At 52.0% G+C, this 18,670-nt stretch overlaps 1 protein-coding gene across 1 annotated transcript; it reads right to left on the bottom strand.

The window, feature by feature from the left end:
- Positions 1-86: 86 nt before the first annotated feature.
- On the bottom strand, positions 87-18,097 carry Tmbim1 (transmembrane BAX inhibitor motif containing 1). The gene is made up of 12 exons (XM_004641339.2): positions 18,010-18,097; positions 7,918-8,159; positions 6,357-6,457; positions 5,638-5,702; positions 5,493-5,546; positions 5,021-5,071; positions 4,076-4,115; positions 3,690-3,727; positions 3,424-3,511; positions 3,078-3,173; positions 1,722-1,775; positions 87-1,387 (listed from the first exon to the last, which is right to left on the bottom strand). The coding sequence occupies exons 2-12, from the start codon at positions 8,117-8,119 to the stop codon at positions 1,241-1,243; spliced, it is 936 nt and encodes a 311-aa protein (XP_004641396.1). The 5' UTR covers positions 8,120-8,159; positions 18,010-18,097; the 3' UTR covers positions 87-1,240.
- Positions 18,098-18,670: the final 573 nt, after the last annotated feature.

Raw genomic sequence — 18,670 nt, 5'->3', positions numbered from 1 at the left:
AAGGAAGTGGATGCTTTGGGCACAGCCAACCAGATACTCCCAGAGCCAACACTTTCTAGGGACGAAAGCCAGAAACACATGGGGTATGAACTTCTAAACATAAAATTTTATTACATTACTAGTTATGTCCCTTTGTGTAATATATTTAGGGTCAAGTACTTAATAGAGAAGTCATAATTACACCTTGGGCTGATGTAGTTTCCACCCACATCCAATACACTGACCCTGTCCCCTCCCCGACTTCAGCGTGAGGCACTTGTATTACAAAGAAGGCAGTAGCTGGCTGGAGAGAGAGGGCTGAAGTTGAAAACTCCTCCAGCCTTGAGTTCAGACCAGACTCAGCATCACCTGTGCAGAGCCCTTCCTGGGCTGCCAGAGGGAAAGGACACACAAGTTTTCTTGGATGTCAGTATTTTTCAGGTCATTTGTGGGACCTCAGGCTTTTTCTCTGCCCCAGCCCCCATCTCAAGCTTGCTCCTTTCCACCACACTCAACGAGCCTCCAAACCACCCCATTTCCCAACCATTGCCCCTCACTTTGCTCAGAGCACCTAAGCAGAGAAAGCAAGAGCTGCTGACCAGCAATCAGAAGCCTCAGGGGAGGCCACAAGCAGCTTTGGAGAATGGGCCAAGCAGCTACGGTGGCCTACTCTGCACCATCCAAGCTTGCAAGAAGCCCAGGGGAGGTGCTCTGCTGGCTCTGTACTTTATGTGCTCATTTTTCCTCCCCCACCCAGAGCCAGATAAACAGCATATACATATGTTACTGAAACAAATGGGGTTAAGCAGGGACCTCTTCTCCTTCCTGGTTAAAAGGTGAAGGAATATAGCATAATGGCCTCTGAGTCCAGGAACTGGGGACAAGCCATCTGGGTTCAGGAGGAAAACGGCTCTAGCTGCCTAACCTAGAAGCCCGTGGCAAACTGGGAAGGGAAGCGCTTCCCCGTTGAAGCCCTTCTGCCATTCACATTCCCTCTGGGCTCCTTTCACATACTATACTGCCAGACTTTGGTGGCACGACATGGGTGGAGGGGAGAATATATGCCTTTAGGCTAATCTCAATCAGGCCCACATGGCAGAAGTTCGCTTCTCCAGTCTGTCAGGTTCCCATACAACCACGAGAGCCCACCTGTCCTCACAACTGAAGGAAAGTGGGCATATTACTTAAGGGAAAAAAAGGGGTGTCAGGTCCAGCCCTCTAGAGAAGGGAGAACCCAGGGTGGGTAGAACAGGAGTGGTCCTCAGTTGCGATCCCCCACCAACTGCAGCACAAAGGTGAAGATATAGACAATGTCTGTGTAGATCTGCAGGGCACCTGTGATGTAGTCCTCGGGGCTGATGGTGTGCTTTCTGTTCCCCAACACCAGCTGTGTGTCGTAAGCCAGGAACTGTAGGGACAAGGAGGCCAAAAATAAGTACCCAAGGGCTCAGTAACCCCAGAGTTGTGTTGGAGCCTGTGTGCCATGCAGTGTGGTTAGGGAACTTGTTAATGAACAATGTAACGCTTGGGCTCCACCCACAGACATCACTGAGGCTGACACATGGTCACCTCTAAAAGGCCTGAACCTTTTAACAGCTAGCAGTGTGAATGAGACAGGAAGTACACAGAAATTCACTGGAACCTATTAACAGGAGAGAAAAGACAGCCTGTGCCCCCTTCTCAAGTCCTAAGCCACCTAAATTCTCCAACCCTCCACTCCCTAGAGCCAGGTAGGGACTTACCAGAGTGAAACAAATGGCCCCAATAGCAGCATAGACCATGTGAAGCCAGTAAATCTGGGAGGAAAGGGTACAGAGAGGATGGATTAGAAACTGAGCAAAGCACATCTGGGGCAAGCCCCTAAAACCCATCTAATCCCTTGGATTTGAGCATCAGAGTAGGTGATCTAGGAAAGCACATCACCTCTCAGGTGCTGATCATATCATGCCTTCCTAGATCCTGGAAGGAATTAAGAATTAAGGAATTAAGATCTACTTGGCAGAGAACGCAGAGGCCATCCTACAGTGGCATACAACACCAGACATGGCATCTCTTGCCAAACCAATTTGCAGAGCTAGACAAGGTACAGAGATGTCCACCATCCTTCTGGAGAAAAAGTGGCAGTCAAGTGGCAGCTCTGGAGGACAGACCCACAGGCACAGTCTGAAGAGCGCCACGGACTTTCCCGGCGTGAGCACTTGAGAATGTGTGCAGCCGGAATGTGAGCTTCTGCAGCCTTCTTAGAAGAGTGGGCTGAAGAAGAGCAGGCAGGAGGCACTACAGTGACCTGGTGAGCCTGAGTTGGGAGGCAGCCGTGCTGCCTCTCCTCCAGGTACCTCTATGGAGGGGCAGGGCCAGCCCACGGTCAGGTGGGTGGTGGCTGAAGTCCGAATCTTTTTTTTTTTTTTTTTTTAGGCAAGGTTCTATGGGGTGTTCAAGGTCTCACTACTAGATCGGATTTGTAGTGATCCGCCTGTTTACAGCCTCCCAAGAGCTGGGATTACAGGCACCCACACCCAGTCTCAGTTGCCAGCTCAGCGTGCCTTGGGGGCAAGGCCAACACCACAGGTCTGGGACTGAACCCCCAACCCCTTCACCCGCATGCAGGCACTTTAATCCGCTGAGCTATTTGGTTCGTCCCACAAGTCCCCATCTTTTTTTTTTTTTTTCCAAGTCCCCGTCTTTCCCCACCAGTACTATCAGTTCCTGTCCTGGGAACCCATGTTTTCCCTCAGCTGCTAGAATCAAAGAGAATCAATTCCAGTGACCCCCAAAGTTCCTTCTACCTAGTCCCATCTTCTCTGACCAGGATCCTCTCCCAGAACTGGTTTTATTTGTCAGACCTATCATCTAGTTCCCATAGGAATTTAGTGACACTGTCCAGGTGTCATGGCCTCCAAGGCCATTTGTCTCTAAAGAGATTAATTATACCCTTCTTCAAAAAGAACACTTCCATGTTGGTAGCTTTGCTAACCAGTCAGGAGATTCCAGGGGTCATGGCCTGCCCACAGGCCTTAAGGTCCACAAGGGGCCCTACTTTACAGGAAGTCTGCATTGAGCACTGGCTTTACTGACCCAACCCATCATGGGTTACTCACATATTTGAAGTACAGCACAATGCTAGTGACAATCCCAGTCACCATCAGCACGATTCCCAGGACACAGAAGAGGCCTGTACATGAGGTAAAGTCCACCTGCCAGCAAGGGAGAAGAAATAACCTGTCACATGACTATCACAACCAGCAGCCCAGCTAGACCAGCCTTGCCCCTCTGCCAGGGAGCCCCAATGCTGCCTCCTATGGGCAGAGGAGTGGCCACAACATGCCCAGGACAAAAGAAGCAGATCCCTGGCTATAGGGCTGTAGGCCCTCCCAGGCCCACTCACGTGCCAAACCCCAAGGATCCTTGAGGAAAGGCCTTGGGAAGGGCCCTCCATGCCCTCACCTTGGTCTGAAAGCAGAAGATGGTGACGGAAATGGACACCACAGCAGTGATGATCATTGCGATGATGACAGCTTTGGTTTGATGCATACTGGAAGGAGGAAGGAGTTAAGACCAACCAGAGGCATAAGCCATGTAAAAATGACTTCAAACTCTGCCTCCAAAAGAAACCCCCCCAGAATCCACCTGTGCAGACAACTGGCAGCCCAGGTACATCCTGTGCTGTAATAACACTTCCTGAAAATGTGACAAATTGTCCTTGAACGTACCTGGAAATGGTGCCTGTCATGAAGCCCATGGCCAGCGTCTAGGGAAGAAGAGAAATGAGAACACTATTCAAGAACAGCAGGGCTGAAGGGTGGTGCAGCAAGAGCACTTGCCCAGCACATGCCTGGCCAGCCCTAAGTCAATTCTCAGCACCACAAACAAAGAAGAGAACAGAAATGGAGAGGAAAGGAAGGGCAGGCTCTTGGGGGGCAAGCATAGTATCCTGCCGCAGCTGAAGACAGATGAGCCTGCGTTGGAAAGAGGCAACCACGAAAGGGACCAAGAGCAGGCAGTAAGGATGTAGTGGGGGGACACCCAGGCACATTGTTCCATAATGGGGTCCCTGCCTTCTCCTAGGACAGACCTTCCACTACCCCTCTACACTTACGAAGATGCTCAGCAGGATGATGTTCCATGGGAACCGGCGTCTGAGGAGACAGAGAAACCCCAATCAGGGTTTTGGGGCAGCTGGAGGTGGTGTCTGGCCCCTGAGCCTGTGGGGGTAGTGCCTTTGGAGAGGGGATGCTGACATGCATGTGGTGCGTGCTATGATGACATGATCAGACTTTTTCAGGGCTCTTGCCCTAAGTACCCATGTGACTATGACTAAGTCCTCCAGGGTCGCTGATCCTCGAATTCTTCCTGTTTGGTTTTCCTTCTACCTGTCCTTGTTTTTTTAACCCTCACACCCCTCTTTTTTATTCCTATTTGTTACATGGCCAAAATGCTACATATCTTGCAGGCTTAATTGATCCTACACACTGTACTTTGTACACACTGGGACAGCAGTCATTGTCATAATCACCACCACCAGTATATTTTTAATTTATGTGCGTGCGTGCGTGCGTGCGTGTGTGTGGTCAGCTCAGCCCACCAGGGGGTAGGGCTGGCTGGCATGTGGTGCTGGGGGATTGAACCGCGGTCCCTGTGCTTTGCTAAGCTAGACCACTGAGCCATCTCACCAGCCCCCACCAGTATATTTTTATTTTATTTTTTTTTTTTTTTTGGCGGAACTGGGGATTGAACTCAGATCCTTGCCAGGCAAGCACTTATCCTACTGAGCCATCTCCCCGGCCTTATTTTTAAAATAAGGTTTTGCTTTGTAGTCCAGCTTGGCCTTGAACAGTTACATAACCCAGGTTGGTCTCAAACACACAATCCTCCTGCCTCAGCTACCACCAGTATTTCTCATTGGTCTCCATTTAACTGCTATAAAGAGTGCTCGCTTCGGCAGCACATATACTAAAACTGCTATAAAGAATCAGTTTTCTTACTCACACACTTGGCCCCTGTCCCCCAGTGCCTCCTCACTCGGTAAGCCTTGGGGACTCACCTGGGTCCCTGGCAGCAGACAAGGGTCAGATAGGTGACAAGGAAGACAACACTGGAGAGAAAGAGACAGAATGTAGTCTGCAGGCCCACAGCTACCCTCAGCCCCTGCCCAGCAAGCCGGGCAGTGCACACCAGACCTGGGGAGGCCCAGAGAGCTGTCTGGCAGCCTGGGCGAGCTCCTCAGTCGGAAGCAAGGACAAGATCACCCCTGCCAGTTTGACAACCCTGGGGTTGAGGCCAGGAAGGGGCCTAATGATCCCGCTGCCCACTCCGTGTGAGCCGTGGCTCTGTCGCCCTCTGGGCATGTGCCACCACACTCCTCTCCTGGGAGACCAGCACTGTCCCCTGGGAAGACCCCTTTCAAAAGGCATTTTGATCCCCACCCTGAGCACAGCTGGTTAAGTGGAACCTGAACCTGCCGGTGCCCCTCCCCGCCCCTCCTCACCACTGCATGGAGACGGCCACACACTCACTAGGACACGTAGTACACAGCTGCATTTCTCCTCACAAATTGGCCAACTGGCTCCCTGTGGAGTAGTGGGGATGAGGGAAGAGTCACCCTGGGCTGATCAGCCTCCCTGCACAGCCCCCCTGCCTGCGACCCAGGCCAAGACTCACACGAAGGTGAAGACAGCAATGATGGCCACTGTGACGAGCAGCTGGGCAGAGATGATGCTGTACACCTGGAACCCAGATGGCGGACAGGGGTCAGCACCCATACGCTGGCTTCTCAGAAGCAGCAACCAGCCCCAGGCCCAAGGAGCCCAGAGCACCACAGGGCCCTTTCCTTGCCCTTCTTTCAGTGGTAGGAGGGGGAGTGTTTTTCATTTTGAGGGCTGTACTCTGAGCCCTCAGAGCTCCTGCCTCTGCACCTGGGCCCAAGGAGCCCTGGGAAGGGCCTGGCTCACATGCTGGGTGCACTTTTTCCTTGGCCCTGTCCATCTGCTTGGCATCCCCCCTCCTGTCCGACATTCACCTCAGTTTACTGCCCCTGCACTACCAGCTAGGAGCCCTGCCCTCACAGCAGTTGAGTTGCGCATTGTGCACCTGTCTGCCCTGAGCAGGGTGCTGTGCAGAGGGGGAAGGGGTGTTAGGCACAATTATACCTATCTCAGCTCCCAGCTGCCTACAGTCCAGCAGGACAGTGGCCCCCGGGTAAGGCAGAGCACTTGGGCAAAGCCCAGGCAGATTTTCCCAGGCTAACTCAACCCTCCCAAAACAAGGTCAAGGGTGAAAGGGATGCAAGGCTGTGCCTGGAGCTACCTCAGCCTGCCCTCCCCATCCCCACAGCCTGAGAGCCCAGGTCATGTCCCCCAGCCTCCCAGCCCTGATCTTACCTTGCGGATGAAGGTATGTCGGACTTTCCGGTCATCCCACTCTCCGGGCCCAAAGCTGTCACTTGCTGCTCTCTCTTCCCCATCATAGCCCTGGCCTGGGCCTAGGGACAGGGCACATAGAACCCACTGAGGACCTGGAACATGTGACCTCTGTTCCAGAGCTTCCCCAAAACCAATCCAAACAAAAGCTTAGGCTGAGCAGTGGCCCATGCCTGTAATCCTAACTCCTCAGGAGGCTGAGGCAGGAGGATTGCAAGTTCAGCACTGGCAATTTAGCAAAACCCTGTCTCAGAAATTAAAAAGGGGGGGCTGGTGAGATGGCTCAGTGGTCTAAAGCACCTACTTAGAACAAACTTAGCAAACCACAGGGACCGCAGTTCAATCCCCCAGCACCACATGCCAGCCCACCCCGCCCCCTGGTGGGCTGAGCTGGACACACACACAAATAAATAAAATTTAAAAAAAAATTAAAAAGGGCTGGTTCTGCAGTTCAGTGGTAGACATGAGGCCCTGGGTTCAATCCTTAGTATAAATTAATTAATGTAAAAAATAAAGGTCCAGCCAAAACACAAATGTTGTACATAACACCAGAACTGCTCTGTCAAGCTGCGGTCCTCTGTGTGCCCTCTTTAGTGACCTAAGCTGACATGGCATGAGGGGACTTGGGTGAGAGCCACTCCATCAGCATGCATCTCTTGAGAGCAGTACACCCAGCCATGCCATCAGGGATGGAAAGGTGATGTCTTGATCAGAAAAGAATCCAGGCAGGAGCAGGGCTGACAGGCAGAGCAGCAGCCCTGGGGATGGAAGGCCAGGGAGGAGGAGGAGGAGGAGGCCAAGATTGCTCAGGGCAGGGCAAGGCCTCAGGACTCAGGAGTGCACAGCCCCCAGGGGATGGAGGGCAAGCGCCACTTGTGTGTAAAGAGCTGCATCAGCACAGGCTGCCGGGCTCTGGGCCTCCAAACACACTGAGGAATGCTGTCTAGAGCCACTGGGAGGGGCTCAGGGGGAGCACGTGCTAGCAGTATCCCTAGCACCTACAGATTGAAAATGGAAAATCTTTCCAAGAGGCTCACTACATGCAAACTGGATGTTTCCAATCTGCTATGATGTTTACCAAAGACAGTTCTAAATGGCCTTGGAATGTTTACAAAAATCAGGCCTTACCTGAAAGAAGAGGACTTATCAGCCCCAAGAACATTAATTTTTAAAAAATAAGCAGAGGCAATTCCTGAGAACACATGGCACCTGGGTGAAGAGGCAAAAGCCTTGCTTGGGAAACAGAAATGGCCCCTTAGGTAACCGCTCACACGTGTTACTTCACCCAACAACCCTCTCGTGTGTGAGCTGTGGTACATGTAAAAGGGTCTACCAAGTGCCTGGGGTTGGGGGGTGACAGGAAGTGAGAGACAGTAGGGAGGTAGGAAGACAGGAGATGGAGAACAAAAGAGATTAAAAGGGGAAGGTGAGGAGAAAGGGAAGGAAAAGAGTTGCATTCACATGCCCAAGTGCTGCTTCCTTCCACCCACCCACCTACCTACCACCACCCTTCCAGACTCACCATAGTTCATGGGCATCGGGTGGATGGGAGGCATAGGCTGTGGGTAGCCAGCAGGGTGACCATAGCCAGGCTGTGGGTAGGCAGGGTAGGCAGGGTACCCACCTGGCAGCACAGAGGGCTGCCCATAGCCACCAGGGGGTGGGGGGCCAGGGTATAGGGGGTTTCGGTCCTCATACGGAGGGGGGGCAGTGGGGTTGGACATGGCGGCTCAAGGACTAAGGGAGAACTGCAGCTGCTGGGACCTGAAAGAGACAAGAAAAGCACTCATAAATGCCTGGCCCAGCTTACTTAGCCCTGCTTTCTTGCTGCCTCAGTGTAGTCAGACTGGAGAACTTCCCTCCCAGTTTCTTTTCTAACTCACTTGGTGCCACCTGCTGCCCCAGGCCCAGCCCATGACCCTACTGCCCTCACACCTGCTCTTCATTCAGGGCCCTCTTCCCCAGCCACAGGGAAGCAGGAGGGCCTCATTAGGCATCCAGAGCCGCCAGGGAGCATCAGTTGTGTGAGACTTGAATAGGACAGCTCAGAGCTCCCCATGCTCATGTCAGAGACCCTCCCAGGGTTGTAGCTTGACAGTAGAACCAGGAAGAAGCAAGACAGCCCTGGCACAGCCTCCTGGTGAGTCACAGTGCCAGCTGGGACCCTCTGGAGGGGTCAACCCAGCCCCCACAGCAGCTGGTTGGAGCTCCAGGCCAGAGCTGGGGCAGAGCCAAGGCTGAGTGTGGGGAGGAGGAAAACAAGTCAGCCTTGGGACTGCGCAGCAGGGAGGAGGTGGTAAACTGATGGCAGGCGGAGTCAGGACCCTCAGACTACACCAGGCGGGCCCAAGACAGGGAGACAGGACTTCTGTTCCCTCAAAGAAGAGCCATGGTGGCTGGTATGCAACTATTTTCACTGGCCTTTTGGGGAGTGCAGAGTGAGCACACAGTCCCGAAGCAACTCGGAAGGGGAGACATAGCTTGGTGATTTCTTCTTTTTCTTTCTTTCTTTCTTTCTTTCTTTCTTTCTTTCTTTCTTTTTTTTTTTTTTTGGTGATTTCTGCCTAGGGACAGTGACTATAGGGAGAAGAGCAAGCCAAGTGGCCCTGCAGGTAGAGGGGACCTCTGGCTCTCCCCAGTTCTGAATGGGGCTTTCAGATGAGAGAATCAAGGCCCAGAACAGTGGCAAATAATTGCCAGTACACTGTGCCTTTATGTCTTCTTTGCCAAATAAATGTCCCCTAGGCCTTCTGTTCCCTTCTGAGGTTACAGAGACAAGAAATGCTGAGGAGCTGAGGTGGCATAGGCTGAGGCAAGAGGATCATTGCTAGTGCAAGACCAGCCTGGGCTACAAAGTGAGCTCAAGGCCAGCTTGAGCTGCATAGTGAGACCCTGTCTAAAAAAGAAACACTAAAGAGGAGGCCTTGCACAGACCTACTCTACACCCTACCAGAGTCAGGATAATCCCTGTCTACAGCCTCATCAGGGCAGACTTGAAGCCCCCATAGGGAGGACGCTGCAGACTCAGTCGGCAGCCATCCTTACAGCCTCTGCTGGAAGGAGAGCCCCGGTTTCTGTTTGTAGGGCACAGGCCAGGGATGGAATAAAGACTGCCTGTGTCTTCTCTCAGGACAACTGCAGTAATTCAGAGGGGAAGGTGGCCTGGATCGAATAGCAGGCCAGGTCTCTGAATGGATTAGTTGAGGAAAGCTGCTCTGTATGTCCCCAGAGTAGAAGGGACAGAAGCAAGGAAGAATGTGTCAAGTCAGAAAGAAGAAAGCCCCACCTGAAACTGAGGACAGAGGGCAAATCTGGCAGCAGAGAGCTGTGTGGAGCCAGCACCAGGAGGGGACAACTGGAGGACCCAGCACCAGGGCGTGCAGGGAACAGCCAGGCAGATGTGGTGAGGAGCTCAAGGATGGTGTTAATCACTGCATTGAGACAATGGGGAAACCCATCCTGAGTAGGTAGAGTGTGGAACCCCTTAATAAGATAAAGGAGAGAAAGAAACAGTGGGAGAGGCTCCTCCCTATGCCTTCCTTCCACCTGCCCCTTCCAAAGCACATTTTGACTCCCCAGAAGGGCATGTCCCATAGAAGGAGGGAAGAGGATCATTGCTAGTGCAAGACCAGCCTGGGCTACAAAGTGAGCTCAAGGCCAGCTTGAGCTGCATAGTGAGACCCTGTCTAAAAAAGAAACACTAAAGAGGAGGCCTTGCACAGGCCTACTCTATGCCCTACCAGAGTCAGGATAATCCCTGTCTACAGCCTCATCGGGGCAGACTTGAAGGGGTGCGGGACAGGTGACCATGGAGTAGGCATGTTTGTAGCCATGGCCATCACCAGGCACCCTCTGACCCACCATGTGGGTGGTAGCACACATGATTGGCTGGACACTGGCTGGAAAGGCCCTTGCTATGATGGAATCACCAAGATATGATGTCACCCTTGCCTAAGCCTTCATCTGTGAGATGAGGCAGGTCAGGCAGGTGATCTCTGAGTTCACTGGCCACCCCGCCAGCTGACTGGGACGCTCTGGAACCCAGGCTGCAAAGGCTTACCTTCTGCCAGCAGAATGCTAACTGCCCACTCCCCCCAGTCACTCGACGTAACCCTTCCCAAACCAAGGGACTGTGGTACCACAGGGCAGAGCATGACTCAGTGAGGAAAGTCCACCTCCGATGGGCCTCCCAAGTCCATTCAGATCAGTGAGCTGCTGACTTACAGTCTGTCTCTCCACCCTGTCATGCTTCTGGTTTCAGAGGACGCAGACAGTAGACCTACCGGCTGGAACATAGCAGGTTCCAGTCCAGCTGATGAGAGCCTCAGCCCCGAGCCTCTCCACACCAGAGACTGCCACTGAGCACTTCACCTTGCTATGCCTCAGTGTCCTTCAGCTGCAAGATGGGCTTAACACTACTAATAGACCTATAATACCAGCACTCAAGAGGCTGAGGCAGGAGGAGTACCATGGGTTCAAGACCAACTTAGGCTACATAATGAGTTCACAGCCAGCCAGTACTACATAGTGGGACTTTGTCTCTAATATAAAATAAGGAACACCAGTGACTAACCCCAGAAAGATGTCATGAAAATGAAAGATGAGCCAGCTGTGTTGGTGCAAGCCTGTATGTAATCCCAGCACTGTGGGAGCAGAGGCAGGAAGAGCGAAAGGTTGAGCCCAGCCTTGGCAACCTAACAGCTTAACAAAACCCAGTCTGAAAAATAAAAATAAAAAAGGGCTGAGGATATAGCGTGGTTTAAAGACAGGGTTCAATCTCTAGTACCAAAATAATAATAATAATAACAACAACAATTCCCAGCATTCTAAGGCAGGAGGATGGCAAGTTTTAGCCCACGTTGGACAAGTTAGTGACTTAGACCCTGTCTAAAATTAAAAAAAAAAAAAAAAAAGCTGTAGTAGTGCACACCTGTGATCTCAGCACTCAGAGGCTGAGGCAGAAAGATCATGAGTTTGAGGCCTGCCTGGGCTACATAGCAAGACCTCATCTCCAAAAGAAAAAGAAAAGAAGGGCCAGGAATGTAGCTCAGTGTGAAGACCCTGGCTTCAATTCCCAATACAGCAAATAATACAGAATAACAAAAGGGAAAGAACTGGGAGCCAGACATGCTCATGCATGCCTGCAATCACAGCCCTCTGGAAGCTGGGGCAAGATCACAAGTTTGATGGGCTGGGGAGATAGCTCAGTAGAATAAGCACTTGCCTGGCAAGCACAAGGTCTGGCGTTCAATCCCTGGTAACACACACACACACACACACACACACACACACACACACGTTTGAATCTAGCCTGGACATGTATCAAAACAAAAAATTTTAAAAGGTAAGGATGTAGCTCAGTGGTAGAGCCTTGGCTAGCATGTGTGAGTCCCTGGGTTCTATCTCCAGTACAACAAAGAAAGAAAAAGAGAAAATGCAACAGAGCACTTAGAATGGTGCCTGACCCCTGATATACAGCCAAATGTTTACTCTTTTCAGTTACTATTTCATGAACTTCTTACACGGTAAATTGGGGTATTATTATTACCACAGTTACAAATGAAGACACCAAGGTTTAGATGAAGTCACTTGGCTAAGGCAGCCTTGCTAGGGTAAGATGAAGTCAAGACTCCGACCCAACACTTGACTCCCGAGCCCCACTTGGAGTCCCTGCGGAGCCCCTCACTTCCACAGCCCCTGTCTAAACTGCTCTTGCCTTCCCCTGAGGGAAGAACTGCTTTTCAGGCAGAACTGCTTCTGCCTGAGACTGTCCCATGACAGGAAGTTTACACAGGACATGGTCACCCAAGCACACAGCCTCTACAGTGGCAGCAGCCCAAGGGTAACACTGACCCAAAAGCAGAGACTGAAAATGGTCAGCGCTGAGGAGACGTTCCCTCAGCTCAGGAGGTGCAGCCACCCTCATCTTTCTGCCCAGACACTGTGCAAGCAGTGACCTGTCCTTGGAACCAAGAGATGATCCTAGCTATCTGCTTCAGAGCCCTGGGGCAACAGAATTAACTCCTGTTGGTCCAGAAATGGGTGCTTCAGCTGTACTCCCATCCCCTAAGCCATGCCAGAGAGAACCCTGTCCATCAGGAGCCTTGGGGACCCAGAGCCCCTGTGGTTGGTACCTTCTACATCTGACCTGCGTGAGGCCCCTGCCACTTCACATTACCTACAGATGATTTGTGGGGCTGGCACCCACCAGGGAGAGGGAAAGGCTGGAGACAGGAACTAGGCTAGGAGGCTGGAGAGAAAAGGCAGACAGAGAGGGACAGTGGGGCTGAAGCCTAGGGTGGGTCCTCTGCATTCATTCTGTGAGCTTAGCTGTTAGAAGGCTTCAGTATCCAGGGGCTCAGTTCCTCCAGAGCCTAAATTTCCTTCAGATACAGGTGACACTGAGCTTCTGCTTAAACACCAGCAATGTGAAGTCTGTTGCCTGTCATGTCCACAGGCAGCTTGAATCCTCAGAACATTCTTCACCCCCCCCACACCACCTACTATCAGCATAGGCATCTCAGCGTGCTCCTGTCTCTAGGGGCTCCATACCTTCACAAGAAGGAGCCAGGTCCTCTCCCTGACCTGGCCGTGGCAGCAGGAAATTGAACTCTGGGCCCAAGCACAAGACTTGCTGGTGGCTGAGGCTTTCACAGGTTGAGTTGGGAAAGCATCTTCCCTCTGGGGCATTCTCCCTGCCTGTAGGGTGACCTAGGTTCTGGCTTTCCCAGGGCATATGAAGGGTTAAGACTCTGGAGTCTGCTGAGGAGGCTGAGCTACTGGGGTTACTGCAAGAGGGTGTGTGTGTGCTGGAAGAAGGGGCAGAAAGGAGCAGCTGACTGGTCCAGGCAGCCTGCCCTCTTCCCTGCCAGGAATGGGTGCCCAGAGCAGAATGGAAAGAATAGCTCAGAGCACGCATCTCAGGAAGCCCCACCCGCAGGCCAGCGGTGAGGCCTGGCTGAGTGTCCAGGTCTCTGTGACCAGTGCCCCACTGCCCCCTGGGAAGCACTCCTACACTGGCACACAGCAGGGCTGGAGCAGGAAATGCACCCTGTCCTGCGGTCACCAGGCCTGATTCAGGACCACAGGGCCTAGAATCCACTGAGATGCCCTTTGGTTGGCCTCGCTTCTATTCTGGGATTAAGAGATGAAGTCAGGGAAGTCCAAAAACTGAAATACTTGAGCTGGAATGGACGTCATCTGATCATCTGACAAACCAGGAAGCCTCAGAGCCGAGAGAGTTCCTAGCCCACCCCACACAAGCTTTCTGGGTCATGGGTTTGGAATGTATCTTCCCAGCCCCTCCTACCATCTCAGAGCTCAGTCACAAGCAAGCACACACCCCTGGGCTTGGAGGAGGAGCCCTGACAAGCCACCCATTTCTGCCAGTTCTTTGAAAATCTCCAGTCACATTGACAACCTATTGTTTCTTTGCCTCAGGGCCAAACCACCCTCCCAGCCCTGTCTCTAGCCGGGCAGCCTCCCAGGTATCCATGGAGACAGAGCAGGCTGCTGTCTCCAGGGGAGCAGGAAAAGACCCAGTACCTTTGTCTCTGGGAGAACTGTGTCATCAGGATTGTAACCTCAGAGACTCCAACCACATCAGTAGTTAGAAAATTCAAAGAGGAAGCCATCAACAGGGCTGAGGCTACATGTGAAACAGAGTCCCTACCCACTTCCTTTGGGTTTCAGCTCTCCTGTCTTCCTGTTCAGCTTCCAGGTTAGAGGGACAGACTCAGAACAGAGAACTACAGGTGGACAGAGATGGGAGGGAAGCACTTAGAGTAATAAGCACCAGCAGTACTTACTAAGCAACTAAGTTGCAAATAAGGTGCCTCTGGTCTCACAAAAGATCTCACTTCGCCAATAAGAAAGCAGAAGTTCAGAGGAAAGCAGATGTAAGACCCCACATCATGCAAACTGCAGAGATGGGTTTGAACCCAGAGCTGATGTCTGACTTTGAAATGCAAAGCCTGTACCTTTAGCCAGGTTGGAGAGAAGCCTTTCCGGCACCAAAGGCCAGGGATAAGGTAGTGAAGATCACAAAGGGCAGGGAGGAGCTGAGCAAGTGTTGTGTTGATACCTCTCCCTTTTCCTGGTGAAAATTAGTCTGATGCCTGAACCCAGAATCAGGAGACAGGGACCTGATGATGCCCATCCTGACTTTGGCACTGACTCCAGAGTCAAAATAGGCTGCCTCTTTGTATCTTGGTTTTTGTATCTTCTCTGAGTAACCTGAACCAAAAGACCACAATCTACCCCAACTCTGCCAGTTCCTGACTCTGGATAAACAGACTGCCAGAACCGAAGGCTTAGAGCAGAATGATACATTCCCAAGAAGTCCACTGGAGGCACTGCTTCGGCGCCCTCATCTGGAGCACATTTGCAGAGGCAGAGGCGGTGGTGTATGCACAGGGTATGAGGATGGCCATAATTCCCTGTCCTCCCAACTGCCCCCATAATGTCCTCTGGATCCCCCAGCCAGATCTACTCCTCCTGAACGCTCACACTCCCCAGAGCCTGCTGAGACACGGTAAGAAGGCAAGTATTCAGTGCTAGATATGGTGGCATATGCCTGGGAGGCTGAGGCAGGAAAATCATAGGTTTTAGCCCTGCCTGGGGAACTGAGTGACTTAGCAAGATCCTGTCTCAAAATACAAAATAGAAGCTGGGCAGCACTGGGGAGGCTGAGGCAGGAGAACTGCCATGAGTTCAAGGTCAGTCTGAACATGAGACTGTCTCAAAAAAAAAAAAAAAAGTGCTAGGGCTATGGGTTTAATGCAACTATCATAAAAGGAAAAAAATTTTAAAAAAATTAAAAAACACACAAGGCTGGAGTTCAGAGGCCTGGGCTCATTGGCCATCTGTGGGAATTGAGGCAGCTGGCCTCCCTGGCCTCCTGTTCCCCTAAGTCAGTCCACACATGGGAGAGGAGCAGACTCACAGGAACTAGAGAGCGAGTGAGGCTCACCTGGCCAGTCATCTCCCTTAGTGGCCCATGGAAACTGGAACAAACCGTCCTGTCTCCTTCTTGGACATTTACAAGACCCAGTGGCATGTTAAGCCCCCGGAAGGTCCTGCCCTGTTCAAGTCAGTTTAGCCCAGCATTCACGCAAACTTCCAGGCACACCTGTCCTGATCTTGTAGAAGCTGATGCAGACCACCTGTTCTGTGTTTTACACACAGAATCAATACTGAGAAAAATCCTAACTCACTTCTTAAAACTACTTGGTCTGCTCCTTAGAACAGTCACAATAAAAACCTGGCATATGCCTTCCAGGAGAATCCACTCCATACCAGCACCCTCTCAGGGTCCTCCCTCGCCCCCACTTCCACATAGCTGCGACTGTAACCTTGACAGGACTGACTGCCATGGCATGGAAGAAATCTCCAGCCAGCCTAAAACCAAGAAACTGGCATCCCCTAACATGGTCCCCATGTCAGGCGAAAAGTATAGATTATATACAGTGAGGACTCATTATTATTCTCTTTCCCAACCAATATACTGAATGGCTAGGTACCAGCCATTATGGTCAGTGGAATTCTGTATTATTTTCCTTTTTTGAGACTGGGTCTCACTCTATAGTTTAGGCTGGGCTTGAACTCACTATGTCGCTCAGGCTGGCCTCCAACTCAGGGTGATCCTCCTGCCTCAGCCTCTTGAATGCTGAGATTACAGGCATGCACCATCACACCCAGTTAAAGAAAGCTGGAATTCTAGATATCATTTCTACTTCAAAATAAGACCCTCGGGCTGGTGAGATGGCTCAGTGGTCTAAAGCACCTACTCAGAACAAGCTTAGCAAAGCACAGGGACCGCAGTTCAATCCCCCAGCACCACATGCCAGCCAGCCCCGCCCCCTGGTGGGCTGAGCTGGCCACACACACACACACAAATAAATAAATAAATAAATAAATAAATAATAAAAAAAGACCCTCACCAGGTATGGTGGTGCATGCCTGTAATCCTAGCATTTAGGAGGCTAAGGCAGGTAGAATACCACACTTGAAGGGGCAGCCTGGGCTGCAGAGTTCAAAGCCAGCCTGAACTACATGGCAAGACTCCGTCTCAAAAAACAAATAGGAAGGACCCAGCTTTAGCCTAGAATACAAGATCTTAGAGTTGGAAGATTCTATCAGAGTCAGCCTTTTCACGGCACTCCCAAGCCAACTGTGCAAAGGGCCCGTGGCCAAGGTTAGCCATGTTGTTTGCAGAACTTCTTGCCAGAGCCTCCTGTGAGCTTCCACCCTCCGGCCCTCCCAGTTTGGCACTCTGAAGACACACAGTAATTGTGTCCCTTCACTGTGACTTTCTGCCTGGAGTTTCTGCTCTTTGTGAAAGGCCCTGGTCAAGAAGTTTTGAGGCTGGAAGTGCTGTGAGGTAGCTGGCTTCTTCCTAAGGCTGCGTTCCCAGAGAGGAGGCTGAGCCCAGGTGGCCATTACCCAGCTTGTGACGTAAGGCTCTCCCAGCACAGACTGTGTAACCCCTCATTACCTCTCTGACGTACCCATTTTTACAAGTGAGGCCCTGAAGTCATGGCACAGGACTACAGGAAGTCAGCGCCTTGGTCCAGTGACCCCACCACATTCTTCTAAGCTATAAACTGATGCTCTGGGAATTTGACTAGAGGCTCAGGGAATACAAGCAGGTGAAGAAGTAGGGCTCCCCCTTTGCCCCAGACAAAGTGGCCCTAGGAAGTACCTAGCTCCCCTGCCACTACTGGCCAGGCCAGAGGCGCCAGCTTTGAAACCAAAGCTCACCAGTGAGATGAATATTTCAGAGCCCCAGAGAACTGGACACCTGGTGGACCTTCCATGACATCTGGCTCACCCCCTTCCTGATCCCTGGCCAGTTCTCCCCACTTAGCCCATGTCCAGGGTGCTCAGGCTGAACTCCAACCCTGTGGATACCACCCAGAGGCCACAGTGGAGGTCAGGGACTGGCTTTCCTTTCCTTTCTGCACTTCCTAGCGCCTTCTCAGTCTCCCCACTTGTTTTCCCTGTTTCCACTCCCCTGTTTTGTTTTTACTGACTTAGAGGTTGGAAGCATGGTACTTCCTGGTAGCTCCTAAAGCCATCCCAGGGGGACAGGGGCTGGAAGCAGGACAGGCAGAGGGCAAAGTTCTGTATGGGACGGGGGACACTCACTGGTTTCCATTCCATATCTAGCCAAGATCCTCCCTCCTGCTACCTCCTGGACACTCATTCACCTGTCTACACCTGGCTGGCGCCAGGGCACGCGGGGCAACCAGGCCAGGCTCCCCTCCCCCACCCTACCAGCTGAGGGCCATGACAGACCCCGTGCCACTCAAAGCTGGCAACTCTGCGACAGACAGGCCACTCGTGACAATAAGCGGGAGACACCCCCAGAAGCTGGGCAGCTCACTGGTGCCAGTAAGACGTTACTTGGTTCCTAGGGCTAACCAGGTCCTACGTCCGCTCCTGAAACGCACGGGGAAAGCAAAACTCCAGTCTCCAGGAAGAGAGGTCTCCATGCTGGTGCTGGCCGTCGGCCTCGCACTCAAGAAAGTTTGGACTCGCTTCCTCAGCCCTGACCCATCATTCCTCACCAGCCCGGGGTCCCTACCGCCCCCCCGCCTATGTCGAAACTTGCCTATGCCGCTCGCGACGGTGTGTCCGAGGCTCTGGCTTCCTCGAGCCCTGTGGGGACCCGACCAGTCCGCTGGGTTGTGCTAGGTCTCTGAGCCCCGCCCTGTAGCGCCAGCCCCTTGGGTGGGGCTGAGGGGCGCCGCCAGGGGGCGCTGGCACGCTGGGATCCGCCCTGCCTCCTGCCCCAGGAGTAAGAAAGCTGGTGGGAACTTCAGATTCTCAGGAAATGATGTTTACTGATGAAAATTTAGAAAGTGCGTAAGTACTGGAAGAAAGTAACTTCACCTTTTCCAGCTCCCAGGAGGAAACGCTTGCTCTGGGTGTTTTTGCCTATATATGTATTTTACTTATTTTTCTGAATGGGCCGTATTATTGAGTAATGCTAAATTTGTAAATTGCTTTTAGCCAGTGCCAGGCAAGCACACTACCAGTGAGCTACATTCCCAGCCCTAATGCTCATGATTTTATTTAGCATTTATAACTACCACCCACAGGCCAGGTTCTTCAAAAGCAAAACACATCTTGAGGGCTCGGCATGTAGCTCAGTGGAAAAGGCTGTGACTAAATTATGTAGGCCCTGGGTTTGATAGGTAGCACAGAAAGAAAGGAAGGAAGGAAAGGAGGATGGGAAGGAGGGAGGTGGGAAAGAGAGAGAGAGAGAGAGA

Source organism: Octodon degus, unplaced genomic scaffold, assembly GCF_000260255.1.
Source record: "Octodon degus isolate 3935 unplaced genomic scaffold, OctDeg1.0 scaffold00135, whole genome shotgun sequence".
NCBI lineage: Eukaryota > Metazoa > Chordata > Mammalia > Rodentia > Octodontidae > Octodon > Octodon degus.
The sequence above is the reverse complement of the archived record's forward strand: the minus strand, read 5'-3'. Positions and strand labels throughout refer to the sequence as shown.

What these genes read in the sequence shown, in the direction of transcription:
- Tmbim1 (XM_004641339.2), bottom strand. Translation starts at nt 8,119, where the DNA reads ATGTCCAACCCCACTGCCCCCCCTCCGTATGAGGACCGAAACCCCCTA. An exon ending in TCTTCTGCTTTCAGACCAAG is followed by an intron (nt 3,174 to 3,423) that starts GTGAGGGCATGG and finishes CCTTGCTGGCAG; the next exon opens with GTGGACTTTACCTCATGTAC. An exon ending in GGGCCATTTGTTTCACTCTG is followed by an intron (nt 1,388 to 1,721) that starts GTAAGTCCCTAC and finishes TTGTCCCTACAG; the next exon opens with TTCCTGGCTTACGACACACA.